At 45.2% G+C, this 21,675-nt stretch overlaps 1 protein-coding gene across 1 annotated transcript; it reads left to right on the top strand.

Annotated features, from left to right (window-relative positions):
- Window positions 1-6,408: 6,408 nt before the first annotated feature.
- On the top strand, window positions 6,409-19,920 carry TOMM7 (translocase of outer mitochondrial membrane 7). Its single transcript, XM_038770535.1, has 3 exons — window positions 6,409-6,556; window positions 17,099-17,147; window positions 19,696-19,920. Exons 1-3 carry the CDS (start codon window positions 6,454-6,456, stop codon window positions 19,709-19,711), a joined length of 168 nt encoding a protein of 55 aa, XP_038626463.1. The 5' UTR covers window positions 6,409-6,453; the 3' UTR covers window positions 19,712-19,920.
- The last annotated feature ends 1,755 nt before the right edge of the window (window positions 19,921-21,675 follow it).

Below are 21,675 nucleotides of genomic sequence, written 5' to 3'. Positions count from 1 at the left end.
CTCCCCCCCTCCCCTCTCCCTCTCCCCCTCTCCCTCTCCCTCCCTCTCTCTCTCCCCCTCCCTCCTTCTCTCTCTCCCTCCCCTCCCTCCCCCTCTCCTTCTCTCCTTCTCTCTCCCTCCCTCTCTCCCTCTCTCTCTCCTTCTCTCCTTCCCTCTCTCCCTCCCTCTCTCTCCCTCCCTCCCTCTCCCCTCCCTCCCTCTCCCCCCTCTCTCCCTCCCTCTCTCTCTCCTTCTCTCCTCTTTCTCCGTCCCTCTCTCCCTCCCCTCCCTCCCCCTCTCCTTCTCCCTCCCTCTCCCTCTCTCTCTCCTTCCCTCTCTCCCTCCCTCTCTCTCCTTCTCTCCTCTTTCTCCTTCCCTCTCTCCCTCCCCTCCCTCCCCCCTCTCTCCCTCCCCTCCCTCCCCCTCTCTCCCTCCCCTCCCTCCCCCCTCTCCCTCTCTCTCTCCTTCTCTCTTTCCCTCCCTCCCTCTCTCCCTCCCTCTCTCTCCCCCCTCCCTCTCCTCCCTCCCTCTCTCCCCCCTCCCTCCCTCTCTCTCCCCTCTCTTTCCCTCTCCCCTCTCTCTCCCCCTCTCTCCCTCTCCCTCTCCTGTCCTCCTTCCTCCTCTCCCCCCTCCCCTCTCTCTCCCTCTCCTTCTCTCTCTCTCTCTCTCACTCTTTCTCTCTCTCCCCCTCCCTTGGCCTCCCTCCCCTGTTCCCTCTCCCTCTCTCTCTCACTCTCACTCTTTCTCTCTCTCCCTTCCTCCCCCTCCCTCTCTCTCCCCCCCTCCCCCCTCTCCCTTTCCCTCACCTCTCTCCTTTTCCCTCTCTCTCCCTCCTCTCCCTCTCTCAATAATATGGCTGGAATGATTATTCTATTTTACAGATGAAAAAACTGCGCATTAATTCATTCATTCAATCGTATTTATTGAGTGCTTACTGTGTGCAGAGCACTGTACTAAGCACTTAGTGAGAGTGTCTTGTCTGAGGTCAGAATAGGCCAGGTTACTTCCCAGACCTGTGCCCTTTCCACTAGACTACACAAGGCATTTGTTATTTTTTTCTCTGTGTGTATATATATATACACACACAATATCGTCCTCAGCTTTCAATAGAGTGTTTGGCATTTAGTAAATACCTAAAATATGATTATTATTGTGGCAATCCCAATCTTTCTCCTTGGGCAGGGAAAAGTGTTGTGTGTCATGGGTGGGGAGAATTGCTACATCAAGGAAGGTGCCATAAAGGAGATGAAATATTTTGAAGAGTCCATATTAATATCCTTATACTTTTACAGGGGTGGCTGTTTAACCAGTTTTATACCAAATGTGTATGTTTCAGCTATTACTGTATGTGGAGGTAGATGGCAAAGGGATGTCTAGTATTCTTGAATGCTGACAGATTCTGTAACTGCGGAGGTCAAGTACTTTGATGAGGAATGTGCTCAGTACAGTGTTCTGCGCTTAGGAAGCCCTCACTAAATACCATTGCTTGATTCTATCTGGCCTTGATTACTGTATCCACCTCCTTGCTGACCTCCCAGCCTGCTGTTTCTCCCCACTCCAGTCCATACTTCATTCTCCTGCTTGGATCATTTAATTCTAATCCACTTGTCGGCTGTGTGACTTTGGACAGGTCACTGAACTTCTCGGTGCCTCAGTTACTTCATCTGTAAAATGGGGGTTGAGACTGTGAGCCCCACGTGGGACAACCTGATTACCCCGTATCTACCCCAGGGCTTAGAACTGTTCTCTATCTACACTCATTCCCTTGGTGACCTCATTCGCTCCCACGGCTTCAACTATCATCTCTACGCTGATGACACCCAAATCCCCATCTCTGCCCCTGCTCTCCCTCCCTCCCTTCATGCTTGTGTCTCCTCCTGCCTTCAGGACATCTCCATCTGGATGTCTGCCCACCATCTAAAACTCAATATGTCCAAGACTGAACTCCTTAACTCCTGAATCCCCCCCTCTGCCCTACCCCCTTCCCCTCCCCACTACAGATTTATTACTCTACTTATTTTATTTGTACATATTTACTCTTCTATTTATTTTGTTAATGGTGTGCATATAGCTATAATTCTAGTTGTTCTGATTATTTTGACACCTGTCTACATGTTCTGTTTTGTTGTCTGTCTCCCCCTTCTAGACTGTGAGCCCATTGTTGGGTAGGGACCGTCTCTATATGTCGCCGACTTGTACTTCCCAAGCGCTTAGTACAGTGCTCTGCACACAGTAAGCGCTCAATAAATACGATTGAATGAATGAATGAATGAATATAGAGACGGTCCCTACCCAACAACGGGCTCACAGTCTAGAAGAGGGAGAGAGACAAAAAAACACAACATGTGGACAAGTGTCAAGTCATCAGAATAAACAGAAGTAAAGCTAGATTCATTCATTCAGTTGTACTTATTGAGCACCTACTGTGTGCAGAGCACTGTACTAAGCGCTAGGGAAGTGCAAGTCGGCAACATATATATATATGTATATATGCTTGTACGTATTTATTACTCTATTTATTTATTTTATTTCTACATATTTATTCTATATATTTTATTTTGTTACTATGTTTTGTTTTGTTGTCTGTCCCCCCCTTCTAGAGTGTGAGCCCACTGTTGGGTAGGGACTGTTTCTAGATGTTGCCAACTTGTACTTCCCAAGCACTTAGTCCAGTGCTCTGCACCCAGTAAGCGCTCAATAAACACGATTGAATGAATGAATGAACCTATAGATGCTCATTTCCACTTCTCTATGGTGCTGCATTGTGCTTTCCAAGCGCTTAGCACAGTGCTCTGCGCCCAGTAAGCGCTCACTAAGTACGACTTCTACATATTTATTCTACTTATTTTATTTTGTTAATATGCTTTGTTTTGTTGTCTGCCTCCCCCTTCTAGACTGTGAGCCCGCTGTTGGGTAGGGACCGTCTCAAGACGTTGCCAACTTGGACTTCCCAAGCGCTTAGTCCAGTGCTCTGCACCCGATAGGCCCTCAATAAATACGATGGAATGAATGAATGAACATATAGATGCTCATTTCCACCTCTCTATGGTGCTGCATTGTGCTTTCCAGGCGCTTAGCACAGTGCTCTGCACCCAGTGAGCGCTCAATAAACACGATTGAATGAATGAATGAACATATAGATGCTCATTTCCACCTCTCTATGGTGCTGCATTGTGCTTTCCAGGCGCTTAGCACAGTGCTCTGCACCCAGTGAGCGCTCAATAAACACGATTGAATGAATGAACGAACATATAGATGCTCATTTCCACCTCTCTATGGTGCTGCATTGTGCTTTCCAAGCGCTTAGCACAGTGCTCTGCACCCGGTAAGCGCTCACTAAGTACGACTTGTACTTATTCTACTTATTTTATTTTGTTAATATGTTTTGTTTTGTTGTCTGTCTCCCCCTTCTAGACTGTGAGCCCGCTGTTGGGTAGGGACCGTCTCTAGACGTTGCCAACTTGGACTTCCCAAGCGCTTAATACAGTGCTCTGCACCCAGTAAGAGCTCAATAAATACGATTGAATGAATGAATGAACATATAGATGCTCATTTCCACCTCTCTATGGTGCTGCATTGTGCTTTCCAAGCGCTTAGCACAGTGCTCTGTGCCCAGTAAGCGCTCACTAAGTACGACTTATATATGTATATGTTTGTACATATTTATTACTCTATTTATTTATTTATTTATTTTACTTGTACCTATCTATGCTATTTATTTTATTTTGTTAGTATGTTTGGTTTTGTTCTCTGTCTCCCCCTTCTAGACCGTGAGCCCACTGTTGGGTAGGGACCATCTCTAGATGTTGCCCCCCCATCTTACCTCCTTCCCTTCCCCACAGCACCTGTATATATGTTTGTACATATTTATTACTCTATTTATTTATTTTACTTGTACCTATCTATTCCATTGATTTTATTTTGTTAGTATGTTTGGTTTTGTTCTCTGTCTCCCCCTTTAAGACTGTGAGCCCACTGTTGGGTAGGGACTGTCTCTATATGTTGCCAGCTTGTACTTTCCAAGTGCTTAGTCCAGTGCTCTGCACACAGTAAGCGCTCAATAAATACGATTGATTGATTGATTGACTTGTACCTATTTATTCTACTTATTTTATTTTGTTAATATGTTTTGTTGACCGTCCCCCCCCCCCCTTCTAGACTGTGAGCCCGCTGTTGGGTAGGGACCGTCTCTATATGTTGCCCCCCCATCTTACCTCCTTCCCTTCCCCACAGCACCTGTATATATGTTTGTACATATTTATTACTCTATTTATTTATTTATTTTACTTGTACCTATCTATTCTATTTCTTTTATTTTGTTAGTATGTTTGGTTTTGTTCTCTGTCTCCCCCTTCTAGACCGTGAGCCCACTGTTGGGTAGGGACTGTCTCTATATGTTGCCAGCTTGTACTTCCCAAGCGCTTAGTACAGTGCTCTGCACACAGTAAGCACTCAATAAATACGATTGATTGATTGACTTGTACATATTTATTCTACTTATTTTATTTTGTTAATATGTTTTGTTGTCCCTCCCCCCCCTTCTAGACTGTGAGCCCGCTGTTGGGTAGGGACCGTCTCTAGATGTTGCCCCCCCATCTTACCTCCTTCCCTTCCCCACAGCACCTGTATATATGTTTGTACATATTTATTACTCTATTTATTTATTTATTTTACTTGTACCTATCTATTCTATTGATTTTATTTTGTTAGTATGTTCGGTTTTGTTCTCTGTCTCCCCCTGCTAGACCGTGAGCCCGCTGTTGGGTAGGGACTGTCTCTATATGTTGCCAGCTTGTACTTCCCAAGCACTTAGTACAGTGCTCTGCACACAGTAAGCACTCAATAAATACGATTGATTGACTTGTACATATTTATTCTACTTATTTTATTTTGTTAATATGTTTTGTTGTCCATCCCCCCCTTCTAGACTGTGAGCCCGCTGTTGGGTAGGGACCGTCTCTATAGGTTGCCCCCCCGTCTTACCTCCTTCCCTTCCCCACAGCACCTGTATATATGTTTGTACATATTTATTACTCTATTGATTTATTTATTTTACTTGTACCTATCTATTCTATTTATTTTATTTTGTTAGCATGTTTGGTTTTGTTCTCTGTCTCCCCCTTCTAGACCGTGAGCCCGCTGTTGGGTAGGGACCGTCTCTATATGTTGCCCCCCCCATCTTACCTCCTTCCCTTCCCCACAGCACCTGCATATATGTTTGTACATATTTATTACTCTATTTATTTATTTTACTTGTACATATCTACTCTATTGATTTTATTTTGTTAGCATGTTTGGTTTTGTTCTCTGTCTCCCCCTTCTAGACCGTGAGCCCGCTGTTGGGTAGGGACCGTCTCTAGATGTTGCCCCCCCATCTTACCTCCTTCCCTTCCCCACAGCACCTGTATATATGTTTGTACATATTTATTACTCTATTGATTTATTTATTTTACTTGTACCTATCTATTCTATTGATTTTATTTTGTTAGCATGTTTGGTTTTGTTCTCTGTCTCCCCCTTCTAGACCGTGAGCCCGCTGTTGGGTAGGGACCGTCTCTATATGTTGCCAGCTTGTACTTCCCAAGCGCTTAGTACAGTGCTCTGCACACAGTAAGCGCTCAATAAATACAATTGATTGATTGATTGACTTGCACATATTTATTCTACTTATTTTATTTTGTTAATATGTTTTGTTGTCTGTCCGTCCCCTTCTAGACTGTGAGCCCGCTGTTGGGTAGGGACCGGCTCTATCTGTTGCCAACTTGGACTTCCCAAGCGCTTAGTCCAGTGCTCTGCACCCGGTAGGTGCTCAATCAATACGCTTGAATGAATGAATACATATCTATTTATTTTGTTAGTATGTTTGGTTTTGTTGTCTGTCTCCCCCTTCTAATAATAATAATGATGATGGCATTTATTAAGCGCTTACGATGCGCCAAGCGCTGTTCTAAGCGCTGGGGAGGTTACAAGGTGATCAGGTTGTCCCACGGGGGGGCTCACAGTCTTAATCCCCATTTTCCAGATGAGGTAACTGAGGCCCAGAGAAGTTAAGCGACTTGCCCAAAGTCACACAGCTAAATGGCGGAGGCGGGATTTGAACCCATGACCTCTGACCCCAGAGCCCGTACTCCTTCCACTGAGCCACGCTGCTTCTAGACTGTGAGCCCACTGTTGGGTCGGGACTGTCTCTAGATGTTGCCAACTTGGACTTCCCAAGCGCTTAGCACAGTGCTCTGCACACAGTAGGCGCTCAATAAATACGACTGATTGATTGATTGATTGACTGAATGAATGAATGGCAGCCGCCCATTTTGGGGTCAGGCGGTGAGGCCTTCCCCTCAGCCGCCCGCCGGCTTTACGGCAGCCGCCGCGGCCCGCGCGGCCGCTTTTACGACGCTTCGCGGCAGGGCGCGGGCGGCGTTTACGGCCGGCCCCGGCAACGCAGCCCCGTCCGCCATCGCCCTCGCCGTCGCCATGGTGAAGCTGAGCAAGGAGGCCAAGCAGCGGCTGCAGCAGCTCTTCAAGGGCGGGCAGTTCGCCATCCGATGGGGCTTCATCCCTCTCGTCCTCTACCTCGGTCAGTGGGCCCCCCTGGGGGGCGAATACTGCTTAATAATCATCATAAGAATAATAATAATAGCAATAATGCCATTTATTAGGCGCTTACTATGTGCCAAGCACTGTTCTATGTGCTGGGGAGGTTACAAGGTCATCAGGTTGTGCCACGTGGGCCTCACAGTCTTCACCCCCATTTTACAGATGAGGTCACTGAGGCATAAAGAATAATAATAATACTAATGGTGGTATGTGTTAAGCGCTTACTATGTGCCAAGCACTGTTCCAAGCGCTGGGGAGGTTACAGGGTCATCGGGTTGTTCCACGTGGGCCTCACAGTCTTCATCCCCATTTTACAGATGAGGACACTGAGGCACAGAGAATAATAATAATACTCATGGTGGTATTTGTTAAGCGCTTACTATGTGCCAAGCACTGTTCTAAGCGCTGGGGGAGATACAAGGGAATCAGGTTGGTCCACGTGGGCCTCACAGTCTTCATCCCCATTTTACAGATGAGGACACTGAGGCACAGAGAATAATAATAATACTAATGGTGGTATTTGTTAAGCGCTTACTATGTGCCAAGCACTGTTCTAAGCGCTGGGGAGGATACAAGGTGATCAGGTTGTTCCACGTGGGACTCACAGTCTTCACCCCCTTTTTATAATGACGTCACCGAGGCACAAGGAATAACAATAATATCATCAGTCATCATCAATCGTATCTATTGAGCGCTTCCTGTGTGCAGAGCACTGGACTAAGCGCTTGGGAAGGACAGATTGGCAACATAGAGAGACAGGCCCTACCCAACAATGGGCTCACAGTCTAAAAGATACTAATAATACTAATAATACCAATAATAGCATTTATTAGGCGGTTACTACGTGCCAAGCACTGTTCCAAGCGCTGGGGAAGCTACAAGGCCATCGGGTTGTTCCACGTGGGACTCACAGTCTTCACCCCCATCTTACAGATGACGTCACTGAGGCACAAAGAATAATAATAATATCATCAGTCATCATCAATCGTAGTTATTGAGCGCTTACTGTGCGCAGAGCACTGGACTAAGCGCTTGGGAAGGACAAATTGGCAACATAGAGAGACAGGCCCTACCCAACAGTGGGCTCACAGTCTAAAAGATACTAATAATAGTAGTGGTGGTATGTGTTAAGCGCTTACCATGTGCCAAGCACTGTTCCAAGCGCTGGGGAGGTTACAGGGTCATCGGGTTGTTCCACGTGGGCCTCACAGTCTTCATCCCCATTTTACAGATGAGGACACTGAGGCACAGAGAATAATAATAATACTAATGGTGGTATTTGTTAAGCGCTTACTATGTGCCAAGCACTGTTCCAAGCGCTGGGGAGGTTACAGGGTCATCGGGTTGTTCCACGTGGGCCTCACAGTCTTCATCCCCATTTTACAGATGAGGACACTGAGGCACAGAGAATAATAATAATACTAATGGTGGTATTTGTTAAGCGCTTACTATGTGCCAAGCACTGTTCCAAGCGCTGGGGAGGTTACAAGGTCATCGGGTTGTTCCACGTGGGACTCACAGTCTTCATCCCCATTTTACAGATGAGGACACTGAGGCACAGAGAATAATAATAATACTAATGGTGGTATTTGTTAAGCGCTTACCATGTGCCAAGCACTGTTCTAAGCGCTGGGGGAGATACAAGGTGATCAGGTTGTTCCACGTGGGACTCACAGTCTCCCTCTCCATCCCCCCATCTTGCCTCCTTCCCTTCCCCACAGCACCTGTGTATATGTATATATGTTTGTACAGATTTATTACTCTATTTATTTTACTTGTACCTATCTATTCTATTTATTTTGTTAGTATGTTTGGTTTTGTTCTCTGTCTCCCCCTTTTAGACTGTGAGCCCACTGTTGGGTAGGGACCGTCTCTATGTGTTGCCAATTTGTACTTCCCAAGTGCTTAGTACAGTGCTCTCCACACAGTAAGCGCTCAGTAAATACGATTGATTGATTGAATCCCCATTTTACAGATGAGGGAACGGAGGCACAGAGAATAATAATAATACCAATGTTGGTATTTGTTAAGTGCTTACTATGTGCCAAGCACTGTTCCAAGTGCTGGGGAGGTTACAAGGTCATCAGGTTGTTCTACATGGGACTCACAGTCTTCACCCCCATTTTACAGATGAGGTCACTGAGGCACAAGGAATAATAATAATGCTAATGTTGGTATGTGTTAAGCGCTTACTATGTGCCAAGCACTTTTCTAAGCGCTGGGGGAGATACAAGGTAATCAGGTTGTTCCACATGGGACTCACGGTCTTCATCCCCATTTTACAGATGAGGGAACTGAGGCACAAAGAATAATAATAATAATACTAATGGTGGTGTGTGTTAAGCGCTTACTATGTGCCAAGCACTGTTCTAAGCGCTGGGGAGGTTACAAGGTCATCAGGTTGTTCCACGTGGGACTCACAGTCTTCACCCCCATTTTACATATGAGGTCACTGAAGCACAAAGAATAATAATAATGATGCTAATGTTGGTATCTAAGCGCTTACTATGTGCCAAGCACTGTTCTAAGTGCTGGGGGAGATACAAGGTAATCAGGTTGTTCCACATGGGACTCACGGTCTTCATCCCCATTTTACAGATGAGGGAACTGAGGCACAAAGAATAATAATACTAATACTAATGGTGGTATGTGTTAAGCGCTTACTGTGTGCCAAGCACTGTTCCAAGCGCTGGGGAGGTTACAAGGTCATCAGGTTGTTCCACGTGGGACTCATGTTCTTCACCCCCATTTTACAGATGAGGTCACTGAGGCACAGAGAATAATAATAATACTAATGGTGGTATGTGTTAAGCGCTTACTATGTGCCAAGCACTGTTCTAAGCGCTGGAGAGGTTACAAGGTAATCAGGTTGTTCCACGTGGGACTCACAGGCTTCACCCCCATTTTACAGATGAGGGAACGGAGGCACAAAGAATAATAATAATGCTAATGTTGGTATTTGTTAAGTGCTTACTATGTGCCAAGCACTGTTCTAAGCACTGGGGAGGCTACAAGGCGATCAGGTTGTTCCACGTGGGACTCACAGTCTTAATCCCCATTTTACAGATGAGGTCACTGAGGCACAGAGGTCACTGAGGCACAGAGAATAATAATAATACTAATGTTGGTATTTGTTAAGTGCTTACTATGTGCCAAGCACTGTTCTAAGCGCTGGGGGAGATACAAGGGAATCAGGTTGTTCCACGTGGGACTCACAGTCTTAATCCCCATTTTACAGATGAGGTAACAGGCACAAATAATAATAATAATCCTAATGTTGGTATGTGTTAAGTGCTTACTATGTGCCAAGCACTGCTCTAAGCGCTGGGGGAGATACAAGGTAATCAGGTTGTCCCACAAGGGGTTCACAGTTTTCATCCCCATTTTACAGATGAGGGAACTGAGGCCCAGAGAAGTGAAGTGACTGGCCCAAAGTCACACGGCTGACAATTGGCGGAGCCGGGATTTGAACCCATGACCTCTGACTCCAAAGCCCGGGCTCTTTCTATTGAGCCACGTGCATTATTAAGAATACTTCTTAATAATAATAATAAAGGCATTTGTTAAGCGCTTACTATGTGCGAAGCACTGTTCTAAGCGCTGGGGAGGTTACAAGGCCATCAGGTTGTCCCACAGGGGGCTCCCAGTCTTAACCCCCATTTTACAGATTTAGGAACTGGGGCACAGAGGATCAATCAATCGTATTTATTGAGCGCTTACTGTGTGTAGAGCACTGTAGTAAGCGCCTGGGAAGTCCAAGTTGGCAGCACATAGAGACGGTCCCTACCCAACAGCGGGCTCACAGTCTAGAAGGGGGAGACAAACAACAAAACAAAACATTAACAAAATAAAATAAATAGAATAGTAAATATGTACAAGTAAAATAGAGTAATAAATCCGTACAAACATATATACAGGTGCTGTGGGGAAGGAAAGGAGGTAAGGCAGAGGGCAGGGGGAGAGAGAGAGAAGTTAAGTGACTTGCCCAAGGTCACACAGCAGGCAATTGGCGGAGCCAGGATTTGAACCCGTGACCTCTGACTCCAAAGCCCGGGCTCTTTCCACTGAGCCACACTGCTTCTCAATACTTCTTAATTAAGAATGCTTAATAATTCTTAATAATTAGGAATACTTCTTAATAATAATAAAGGCACTTGTTAAGCGCTTACTATGTGCGAAGACTGTCCTAAGCGCTGGGGAGGATGCAAGGTGATCAGGTGGCCCCACGTGGGGCTCACAGTCTTCATCCCCATTTTACAGATGAGGTCACTGAGGCACAGAGAAGGTAAGTGACTTGCCCAAGGCCACACAGCTGACAATTGGCGGAGCTGGGATTTGAACCCAAGACCTCTGACTCCCAAGCCCGTGCTCTTTCCAGTGAGCCACGCTGCTTCTTCTATTCCACAGTAACAACCATCATCATCATCAGGGTCTTTGTTCAGAATAACACCAATGGTGGTGTTTGTTAAGCGCTTACTAGGTGCCAAGCGCTGTTCTAAGCGCTGCGGGAGATGCCAGGTCATCAGGTGGTCCCACGTGGCGCTCACCGGCTTCATCCCCATTTTCCAGGTGAGGTCACTGAGGCCCAGAGAAGTGAAGCGACTTGCCCAAGGTCATAAAGCGGGCAAGTGGCGGAGCCGGGATTAATAATAATAGTAATACGGATTAATAGTAATAATGACGATGACATTTGTTTAGCATTTACTATGTGCCAAGCACTGTTCTAAGCGCTGGGGAGGTTACAAGGTGATCGGGTTGTCCCACGTGGAGCTCACAGGCTTCATCCCCATTTTCCAGAGGAGGTCACTGAGGCACAGAGAAGTGGAGCAACTTGCCCAAGGTCACACAGCGGGCAAGTGGCGGAGCAGGGATTAATAATAATAATAATAATGATAATTATAACGATGGCATTTGTTCAGCACTTACAATGTGCCAAGCACTGTTCTAAGCGCTGGGGGAGATACAAGGTCATCAGGTTGTCCCACGTGGGGCTCACAGGCTTCATCCCCATTTTCCAGATGAGGTCACTGAGGCCCAGAAAAGTGAAGCAACTTGCCCAAGGTTACACAGCGGGCAAGTGTCGGAGCAGGGATTAATAATAATAATAATGATAATTATAACGGTGGCATTTGTTCAGCACTTACAATGTGCCAAGCACTGTTCTAAGCGCTGGGGGAGATACAAGGTCATCAGGTTGTCCCACGTGGGGCTCACAGGCTTCACCCCCATTTTCCAGATGAGGTCACTGAGGCCCAGAGAAGTGACGTGACTGGCCCAAAATCACACAGAGGGCAGGTGGCGGAGCCGGGATTATTAACGTTGATGACGGTATTTGTTAAGTGCTTACTATGTGCCAAGCATTGTTCTAAGCGCTGGGGGAGATACAAGGTGATCAGGTTGTCCCACGTGGGGCTCACAGTCTTCATTCCCCTTTTCCAGATGAGGTCACTGAGGCCCAGAGAAGTGAAGCGACTTGCCCAAGGTCACACAGCGGGCAGGTGGCGGAGCAGGGATTAATAATAATAATAATAATAATAATGATGGCATTTGTTCAGCACTTACTATATGTCAAGCACTGTTCTAAGCGCTGGGGGAGATACAAGGTCATCATGTTGTCCCACGTGGGGCTCACAGGCTTCATCCCCATTTTACAGATGAGGTCACTGAGGCCCAGAGAAGTGAAGCGACTCGCCCAAGGTCACACAGAGGGCAAGTGGCAGAGCTGGGATTATTAATGATGACGATGGTATTTGTTAAGCGCTTGCTATGTGCCAAGCATTGTTCTAAGCGCTGGGGGAGATACGAGGTGATCACAGTCTTCATCCCCCTTTTCAGATGAGGTCACTGAGGTCCAGAGAAGTGAAGCGACTTGCCCAAGGTCACACAGCGGGCAAGTGGCGGAGCAGGGATTAATAATAATAATAATAACGGTGGCATTTGTTCAGCACTTACTATGTGCCAAGCACTGTTCTAAGCACTGGGGGAGATACAGGGTGATCAGGCAGTTCCACGTAGGGCTCACAGTCTTCATCCCCATTTTACAGATGAGGGAACTGAGGCCCCGAGAAGTGAAGCGACTTTCCCAAGGTCACACAGCGGGCAAGTGGCCGAGCTGAGCTAATTAATGATGATGATGGTATTTGTTAAGCGCTTACTATGTGCCAAGCATTGTTCTAAGCACTGGGGGAGATACAAGGTGATCAGGTTGTCCCACGTGGCTCTCACTGTCTTCATTCCCCTTTTCCAGATGAGGGAACTGAGGCCCGGAGAAGTGAGGCAACTTGCCCAAGGTCACACAGCGGGCAAGTGGTGGAACAGGGATTCATAATAATAATAATGATGGCATTTGTTCAGCACTTACTATGTGCCAAGCACTGTTCTAATCACTGGGAAAGATACAAGGTGATCAGGCGGTCCCACGTGGGGCTCACAGTCTTCATCCCCCTTTTCCAGATGAGGGAACTGAGGCCCAGAGAAGTGAAGCGACTTGCCCAAGGTCACACAGCGGGCAAGTGGCGGAGCCGAGATTATTAATGATGATGATGGTATTTGTTAAGTGCTTACTATTTGCCAAGCACTGTTCTAAGCGCTGGGGGAGATACAAGGTGGTCAGGTTGTCTCACGTGGGGCTCACAGTCTTCACCCCCCTTTTCCAGATGAGGTCACTGAGGCCCAGAGAAGTGAAGCGACTTGCCCAAGGTCACACAGCGGGCAAGTGGCGGAGCCGAGATTATTAATGATGATGATGGTACTTGTTAAGTGCTTACTATGTGCCATGCACTGTTCTAAGCACTGGGGGAGATACAAGGTGATCAGGTTGTCTCACGTGGGGCTCAAAGTCTTCATCCCCCTTTTCCAGATGAGGTCACTGAGGCCCAGAGAAGTGAAGCGACTTGCCCAAGGTCACACAGCGGGCAAGCGGAGGAGCCGGGATTATTAATGATGATGATAACGCTGGTACTTGTTAAGCGCTTACTATGTGCCGAGCACTGTTCTAAGCGCTAGGATAGATACAAGGTGATCAGGTCGTCCCACGTGGGGCTCACAGGCTTCATCCCCATTTTAGAGATGAGGTAACTGAGGCCCAGGGAAGTGAAGTGACATGTCCAAGGTCACACAGCCGAGTGGCAGAGCTGGGATTAGAACCCATGGCCTCCTGACTCTCCATGCTGAGGAAGGTCGGGGCCGGAGTCAAGCCCCCCACCCCGAGCTGACCCAGTTGGAGGACTGTAAACCCTGTGTGGGCAACGATTGTCTCTCTCTAGTGCTGAATTGTAGTTTCCAAGCGCTTAATACAGTGCTCCGCACACAGTAAGCGCTCAATAAATATGATTGAACTGAATGTTCAACCATATGATTGAACTGTATGTTTGGTTCTGTTCTCTGTCTCCCCCTTTTAGACTGTGAGCCCACTGTTGGGCAGGGACTGTCTCTATGTGATGCCAATTTGTACTTCCCAAGCGCTTAGTACAGTGCTCTGCACATAGTAAGCGCTCAATAAATACGATTGATTGATTGATTGATTGAATGAATGAGGAGGAGGGGAAACAGTCCATTTTGTGTCTCCGCCCTTGGGAAACCCCATGTCCCAAGTGGGGCTCACAGTCTTAATCACCTGTACTTCCCTAGCGCTTAGTACAGTGCTCTGCACACAGTAAGCGCTCAATAAATACGATTGATTCACTTCTCTGTGCCTCAGTTACCTAATCTGGAAAATGGGGATTAAGACTGTGAGCCCCATGTGAGACAGGGACTGTATCCAACCTGATGATCTCGTATCTACGCCAGCGCTTAGAACGGTGCTTGTCACATAGTAGGTGCTCAACAAATACCGCGTCTACCAACTTTGTTGTACTGTGCTCTCCTGAGCCTTTGGTACAGTGTGTGCTCCACCCAGCAAGTACTCAGTAAGCAGGAATCAGAAGGACCTGGGTTCCAATCCCGGCTCCTCCACTTGTCTGCTGAGTGACTTTATGAAAGTCTACTACTCTTATTTATTTTATTTGTACATATTTATTCTATTTATTTTATATTGTTAATATGTTTTGTTTTGTTCTGTGTCTCCCCCTTCTAGCCTGTGAGCCCACTGTTGGGTCGGGACCGTCTCTAGATGTTGCCAACTTGGACTTCCCAAGCGCTTAGTCCAGTGCTCTGCACACAGGAAGCGCTCAATAAATACGATTGAATGAATGAATGAATGATTGTGATGTGAAACTTTTGTCAAAGTGAGCCGCTCCCTATTTCACTGCAATGGGCCGTGCAGGTTGTCTGCAGCAATAATAATGATGGTCGTATTTTTTAGGCAGTGGAGTAGATACAAGATGAGATTTCTCAAAAATTTCTCAAAATTTCTCACAGCCGCATTCCCACTCCATTTTAATAATAATAATTGTAGTGTTTGTTAAGTGCTTACTCTGTGTCAAGCACCGTACTAAATGCTGAAGTAGATACAAGACAAATAGGTCCCATATGGGGACCACATTCTAAATAAGAACAGGTATTGAATCCCCATTTGGCAGTTGAGGGAACTGAGGCACAGGGAAGTTAAGTGACTTCTACAAGGTCACCCAGCAGACAAGTGGTAGACCCCCTCCTTAAAACGCAGGTCCCCTTGCCCTGGCCCGTGACCCTCGTTGCCCTACTTTGTGCTTTTATTGCCGAAGCATCTTTCGATACTCATTTTAATTTAGCCCTCACATCACTCCTGTGATGTATACCTGTATATATGTATATATGGTTGTACATATTTATTACTCTATTTATTTTATTTGTACATATCTATTCTATTTTATTTTGTTAGTATGTTTGGTTTTGTTCTCTGTCTCCCCCTTTTAGACTGTGAGCCCACTGTTGGGTAGGGACTGTCTCTATATGTTGCCAATTTGTACTTCCCAAGCGCTTAGTACAGTGCTCTGCACATAGTAAGCGCTCAATAAATACGATTGATTGATTGATGAGAAGCAGCATGGCCTAGTGGACAGAGCATGAGCGTGGGAGTCGGAAGGACCTAAATTCTAATCCTGGCTTTGGCACTTGTCTGCTGTGTGACCTTGGGCAAGTCACTTAACTTCCCTGGGCCTCAGTTCCCTCATCTGTAAAATGGGAATTAAGACTATGAGGCCTGTGGGGAACATGGACTTCGCCCGACCTGATGAGTTTGTATCTACCCCAAGGCTTAGAACAGTGTTCAACTGCCCTCCTTTTTTTTTGGCTGTCCAATTTCACCTCTCCGTAGAGCAGCTGTTTGGATGTTCTGCTGTTGTTCCTCCTCTCTTGTCCCAACCCAAATAGCTGTGTTATGGTGAGCCTTGCTTCAGTGCTAGGACTGTGGCCCTTGAGCAAAGTTGAAGGAACTGCTCAAGGAACTGGATTTAGTCCCGTCCGCATAGCCGTAGAGAAAGTTGGAACAACAGCTCGGACACTTAATCGGACCCCTGATATCATTCTGCCGTACATTCAGTTTGACAGTCTACCTGAAGGATCAAAAAAAATGATTTTTATTTTCTAGACTGTGAGCCCATTGTTGGGTAGGGACCATCTCTATAAGTTGCCAACTCGTACTTCCCAAGCGCTTAGTGCAGTGCTCTGCACACAGTAAGCGCTCAATAAATACGATTGAGTGAACGAATGAATTTTCTATTTCCTTGTCCGTCATTGCATTGTTGGTTAGTATGCAGCCTAGGTAGGAGACCTGTCACAGCTTTTAACTCCGTGTTGCCAAAAACATTATTGGTCGTGTGTCTGACTTCCTTCGTGCAGACTGATACATCACCTTTGTTTTCTGTAGGCGGAATGTACCCGGGACACTGTAAGGAGTTTCTCCACCTATTTCTCATCCTCACGTGGTTTTGTGGATTTCCCAACTGTATTGTTTCTTTGACCTGTTTTGACACTTTCATTCCACGTGTGGATTGGTGTAAAGGATGCACATCTTTCATGCTGTGGGGTAGTGTGAATTGTCTTAGAACAAGTAATAGTAGTAGCATGTAGATTGATGTTAAGTTCCCAGTTGATGCGGTGTGCTACGGTAGGTACTTGGGATGTATGGCGTGTGTACAAATGGTATATAGGTTTTTCCTTCCCGGTTAAATGAAACAGAGTTTATTAAAATAATAATAATTATGGTATTTAAGTGCTTCCTAAGTGCAAAGCACTTAATCTAAGTGCTGGAGTAGATACAAGATAATCAGATTGTCCCACTTGGTGCACATGGTCGTAATCCCCATTTTACAGATGAGGTGACCGAGGCACAGAGAAGTTAAATGGCTTATGCAAGGTCAAACAGCAGACACAACTGGTGGAGCTGGGATTAGAACCCATGTCCTCTGACTCCCAAGCCTGTGCTCTTTCCACTAGGCCCTGCTGCTTCTAAATTATCTGAATCCCATTTCAGTTGACAAGATCTAAGCAAGGTGACCCTGATAATTCCGCCTGTTTTTGTTCTTTGTTTGGACCAAAATTAAAATTAGCTGGGAATACATTTTACATCACTGAAGCTTTTTCTTCCCCCTGCCTTTTCTAGGCTTTAAGAGAGGTGCAGATCCTGGAATGCCTGATCCAACTGTTTTGAGGTATTTGCCGAATTTTAAACGCTGAATGTTTAAAAAGGAATGGAAAACAGCCTAAAAAGTTGTGGTGAAACAGTGCACTTAGCTCTGAGCCACTAATGAGGGACTAATACCTCTAGTAATGGTGCATATTGTGCCTGCATGCAGAATTGACAAGGAAAGGAGATAAGACAATTAAGTGCACATATTCCTCATCAGTCAATCAGTGTTTTTTAATTGAGTGCTGACTGTGTGCAGAGCACTGTACAATACACAATATACAAGTACAATATAACAGAGTCCGTAGACATGTTCCCTGCCCTATACTAAGCACTTGGGAGAGTATAACGCAACAGAGTTGGTAATCACATTCCTGCTCAAACAAGCTTACAACCAGTCGATCAATCAGTGGTATTTATTGAGTACTTATTTTGTGAACAGCAGTACTAAGTGCTTGGAAGAGTACAATACAAATTGAAACTACAGTTTAAGTAAAAGGAGAAGCATTACTAAAAGGGAAAATATCACTCAGTCATCTTGAGTTCTCATTAAGCTATCTTTGAAATCACGGAAGCTTTTCCCTGAGATCCATTTCTCACATTTTAGGAGCATGTCTGCCAACTGCAGCAATTAGAAGAGTCTGCTGCCAAATTTTAATAGCAACAAAGCCGCCGTTTGGGTCAAGGCCATTAGAATCTAAGGAAGAGACTTCATGTCAGGCCAACATTGAAGGGGTGTCACGGAGTCCTTGCAGTCTGTTGATGTAGGGACAGAAGAGCTCCCTATTAGCACCTGGACAAGACGGGATTCCAGCTAAAATCTGTTGAAAAACTACCCATTTTGAACCAGTTTCTTTCCAGGTGTAACCGAGAATGAGTCGATGGTATGAAGGGCTTTCTCTGTGCAGAACACTGTACTAAGCACTTTGAAAGAACAATAAAACAGAGTTGGTAGACACATTCTTTGCCCAATTTCCAGAATAGAGGGGGAGGCAGACGTTAAAATAATTTATGCATATGGACATAAATGCTGTGGGGCTGAGGTTGTGGAGGGACTATCAAGTGCTTAAAGGGTACAGTGTTTTGGCGAAATGAATAAAGAGATAATCTGATCATTTGGGCAAAGTTTCTCATCTCTGTCAGATTTCTGGGACTAGGTCAGAGTACTGGATCTTTCAGTTCACTGACCATCTAGACAGCTTTTAAGGACTGATTTCATTATAAATGGGAGGACTTTTAGAGACACTTATGAGAAGATTCTAGGCGTGTCTTGCTGTTATGATGTCATTTAGCCTTTCTCAAACATCAGGCGAGGCAGGGTAACTTGTCCAGGTAATTGTGTGGAGTTGACGTGCCATCTCTAAAAAATAATAATAACTGTAATTTTTTTTAAGGGTCTGTGTGCCAAGCACTACTTAATGCTTGGGTAGATCTGAAATAATCAGACTGGTTACAATCTATGTCCCAAATGTGAATCACAGTCTAAGTAGGAGGGAGGACAGGTGTTTAATCCCCTTTTTACAGATGAGGAAACAGGCACAGGGAAGTTGTGACTCGGTCAAGGTCACACAGCAGGCCAGTGGCAGAGCCGGATTTAGAACCCAGGTCCTCTGACTTGCAGGCCTGTGCTCTTTCCAGGGCACTTCCTTAACTTGTACTTCCCAAGTGCTTAGTACAGTGCTCTGCACACAGTAAGCGCTCAATAAATACGATTGAATGAATGAATGCCTTCTCCCAGTACTTCTTTAAAATTAAAAAGTGAAATTTGCATGGACCATGTTTGTGCATGGCAGATGTATTTTTTTTAAATTATTTTTTCTGGGAAAAAAAATAAAAGGCAAGCCAAAAAAACAAACCATCCAGTTTTCCCGAGTCTTTATGGAGCAAGCCTAACTTGAGGCACCAAAGATAATATTAGCCTGGATTGGGCATTGTAGATGGTAAGTGTGAGCAAGTCAGACCTCGAGCTCGTCTGACTCGCCGCTGTCCTCTTGACCACATCCTGCCTTTGGATGGAGTATCCTCCTTCTTCATACCCAACAGACAATTACTCTTCCCGCCCCTTCAAAGCCTTATTGAAGACACACTTCTCCAAGAGGCCTTCTCTGATTGACCCCATTTCCTTTTTTCCCCACTCCCTTCTGTGTCATCCCAATTTGCTCCCTTACATTAATGTCTGTTTCCACCTCTAGACCATAAAATTATTGTGGGCTGGGCATGTGTCCATTTTATTGTACTCTGCCAAGTGACTGGTACACAGTAAGCACTCAGTAAATGCAGTTGATTGATCAAAAGAGAATTGTTGATGTTGGTCCCTGGCAGCCGTAACCACTCTGGTTGTAGGTGGGAAAATCGGGTAAGGATGTTGTACTCAGTAAATACCATTGATTGAATAGATTGACTATGTTTCGGTATGTGTAGGCGAGGACATTTTTTTCTAACGTACTAGTTTTAGGCATTTCAATATACATAGGCTCAAGCAGTCTAAAGAGACTGATTGCCTGGTCCTCATTTTGGAAAAGTTTTTCTTTTCAGACTTAATTGATTCTTCCTCTTCTCCCCAAACATTTCAGCCTACTTTGGGGATGAAAGACCATTTGACCATCGGCACTGGAAGCAATCAAAGGACAGGAAGAAAACTGAAGGGATGCACTTTGACCAGAACAAAGACACTGGCCGTTTCAAAATTTCAACAGCTGGACTGCATATTGCCTCTTTTTCAGACATACTTATGGCAGAGTGGACTTCTGCTGACTCATTTGCAACAGAATGTATCTAAATAAATGCTTTCAATCATGGTTTTTTGCCTCGGTCCTTTTTGGTTTCACTCCACGTATAGGGGCTGAAGTTATCGAAAACCCTTTTCCTAAATTTTGAGTATTTTAGGCCGGACTTTCAGGGGGCAGCTTGCAGCTGGAAACAGGAAATCCCCAAGAAACTGGGAAGAAAATCCAAGCAAAGCTCTCATCTTCATTGACCGGTCCCAGTTCCCCATTGCATTATAGGGTTAGGAACTCAGGTAGCACACAATGCTGTGCCAAGGGAGCTCAGTTGTGAAGCTGTGGTGCAGCGGGCTGTCTGCGGTAAGGACGTAGGGGGCTGTGGTGGAATAGCATCCCCACTACTGGCAGATTTGTACTTCCCAAGCGCTTAGTACAGTGCTCTGCACATAGTAAGCGCTCAATAAATACGATTGATGGTAATGATGGGGACTTGGGTTCAGGAACCCTTGGGGACTGGGGCACAGTTCTTGCTATTAGTCTCATTTCTATATGATCTTTCTACTCTCCCCTTTTTCCTTTATTAGGAGCAAAATTTGTTAGGATGAAGGGGAACAAGTTTTCATTTAGTGAAGAAATTCAGAGGAAAAAAGTCTTCATGGGTAAGCGTCAAGGACATACTTTATTTTGTGGTCAGCAGGGTAAGGGATTGGCATATTTGATCTCAAGATTCATATTTTGTGAGTCAAATCTGTTAAAAGATGCTAATTATTAGTGCCACGGTGGGTAGGGAAGACTACCTTTTAGACTGTGAGCCCACTGTTGGGTAGGGACTGTCTCTATATGTTGCCAACTTGTACTTCCCAAGCGCTTAGTACAGTGCTGTGCACACAGTAAGCACTCTATAAATACGATTGATTGATTGATTTAAATTTCAGGCACTGAAGAGAACGTGAAAAACGTCTCCTTGGTCCTCTTAGTGGATTTTTTTTGAAATGGTGGACTTCATTTTGAAAGGCAATGCTGTTTTCTCTAGCTGAAAGGGTATATGTACTACTAATAATAATGATACTTGTTATGTGCTTACTATGTGCAAAGCACTGTTCTAAGTGCTGGGGAGGTTACAAGGTAATCAGGTTGTCCCACGGCGGGGCTCACAGTTTTAATCCCCATTTTACAGATGAGGTAACAGGCACAGAGAAGTGAAGTGAGTTGCCCAAAGTCACACAGCTGACAGTTGGCGGAGTGGGGATTTGAACCCATGACCTCTTACTCCAAAGCCCATGCTCTTTCCACTGAACCACGCTGCTTCCTTCCCTTTGTCAGTGTAAGTAGGGGAAAAGATTGCAACTTACTCTGCCTCTCGAAAGTTTAGGGACTATTTTGTGGCATAATGCCTTCTAAACCACAAAAACAAGCCGTACCGTTGTTAAAAGTTTCCCAATTTGTCTGTTATAACAGTTCATTGGTTAACTAGTGTCTTTAAAAAACTTTTTGGTTAATAAACATGCTACCTTTGAGTGTTTAGTTTTCAAATTTCAAATTATTCAACTGTTTTGCTCTGAGTTGCAGGTTAGCTTTGTGAATTGTATAAATGCTAGAGCTAAATTTTTTACATATTAAGGGACTATACTCTGAAACATGAAACACTCATCATCATTCAGTATTTACTGAGCTCCCATAGAGTAAAGGAAAGACGAGGCCTCTGCTCTAATCTAATAGAATTATTTAACCTAGTACCACTAAGTATCATGAATAGTACTAGGTGACTTCTTTATCTGGAAAAGCAGGAGTGCGTGATGATTCATTCAGTTGGATTTATTGAGCGCTTAC

The sequence above is a fragment of the Tachyglossus aculeatus genome, chromosome 2 (genome assembly GCF_015852505.1).
Source record: "Tachyglossus aculeatus isolate mTacAcu1 chromosome 2, mTacAcu1.pri, whole genome shotgun sequence".
In the NCBI taxonomy this organism is placed as follows: domain Eukaryota; kingdom Metazoa; phylum Chordata; class Mammalia; order Monotremata; family Tachyglossidae; genus Tachyglossus; species Tachyglossus aculeatus.
This window is presented reverse-complemented; position numbering and strand designations above follow the sequence as displayed.

Bases quoted from the DNA above. Each gene is read 5' to 3' on its own strand.
- TOMM7 (XM_038770535.1), top strand. From the start codon at position 6,454: ATGGTGAAGCTGAGCAAGGAGGCCAAGCAGCGGCTGCAGCAGCTCTTC. The intron at 6,557-17,098 runs GTCAGTGGGCCC...TGCCTTTTCTAG, and splicing joins CCCTCTCGTCCTCTACCTCG to GCTTTAAGAGAGGTGCAGAT.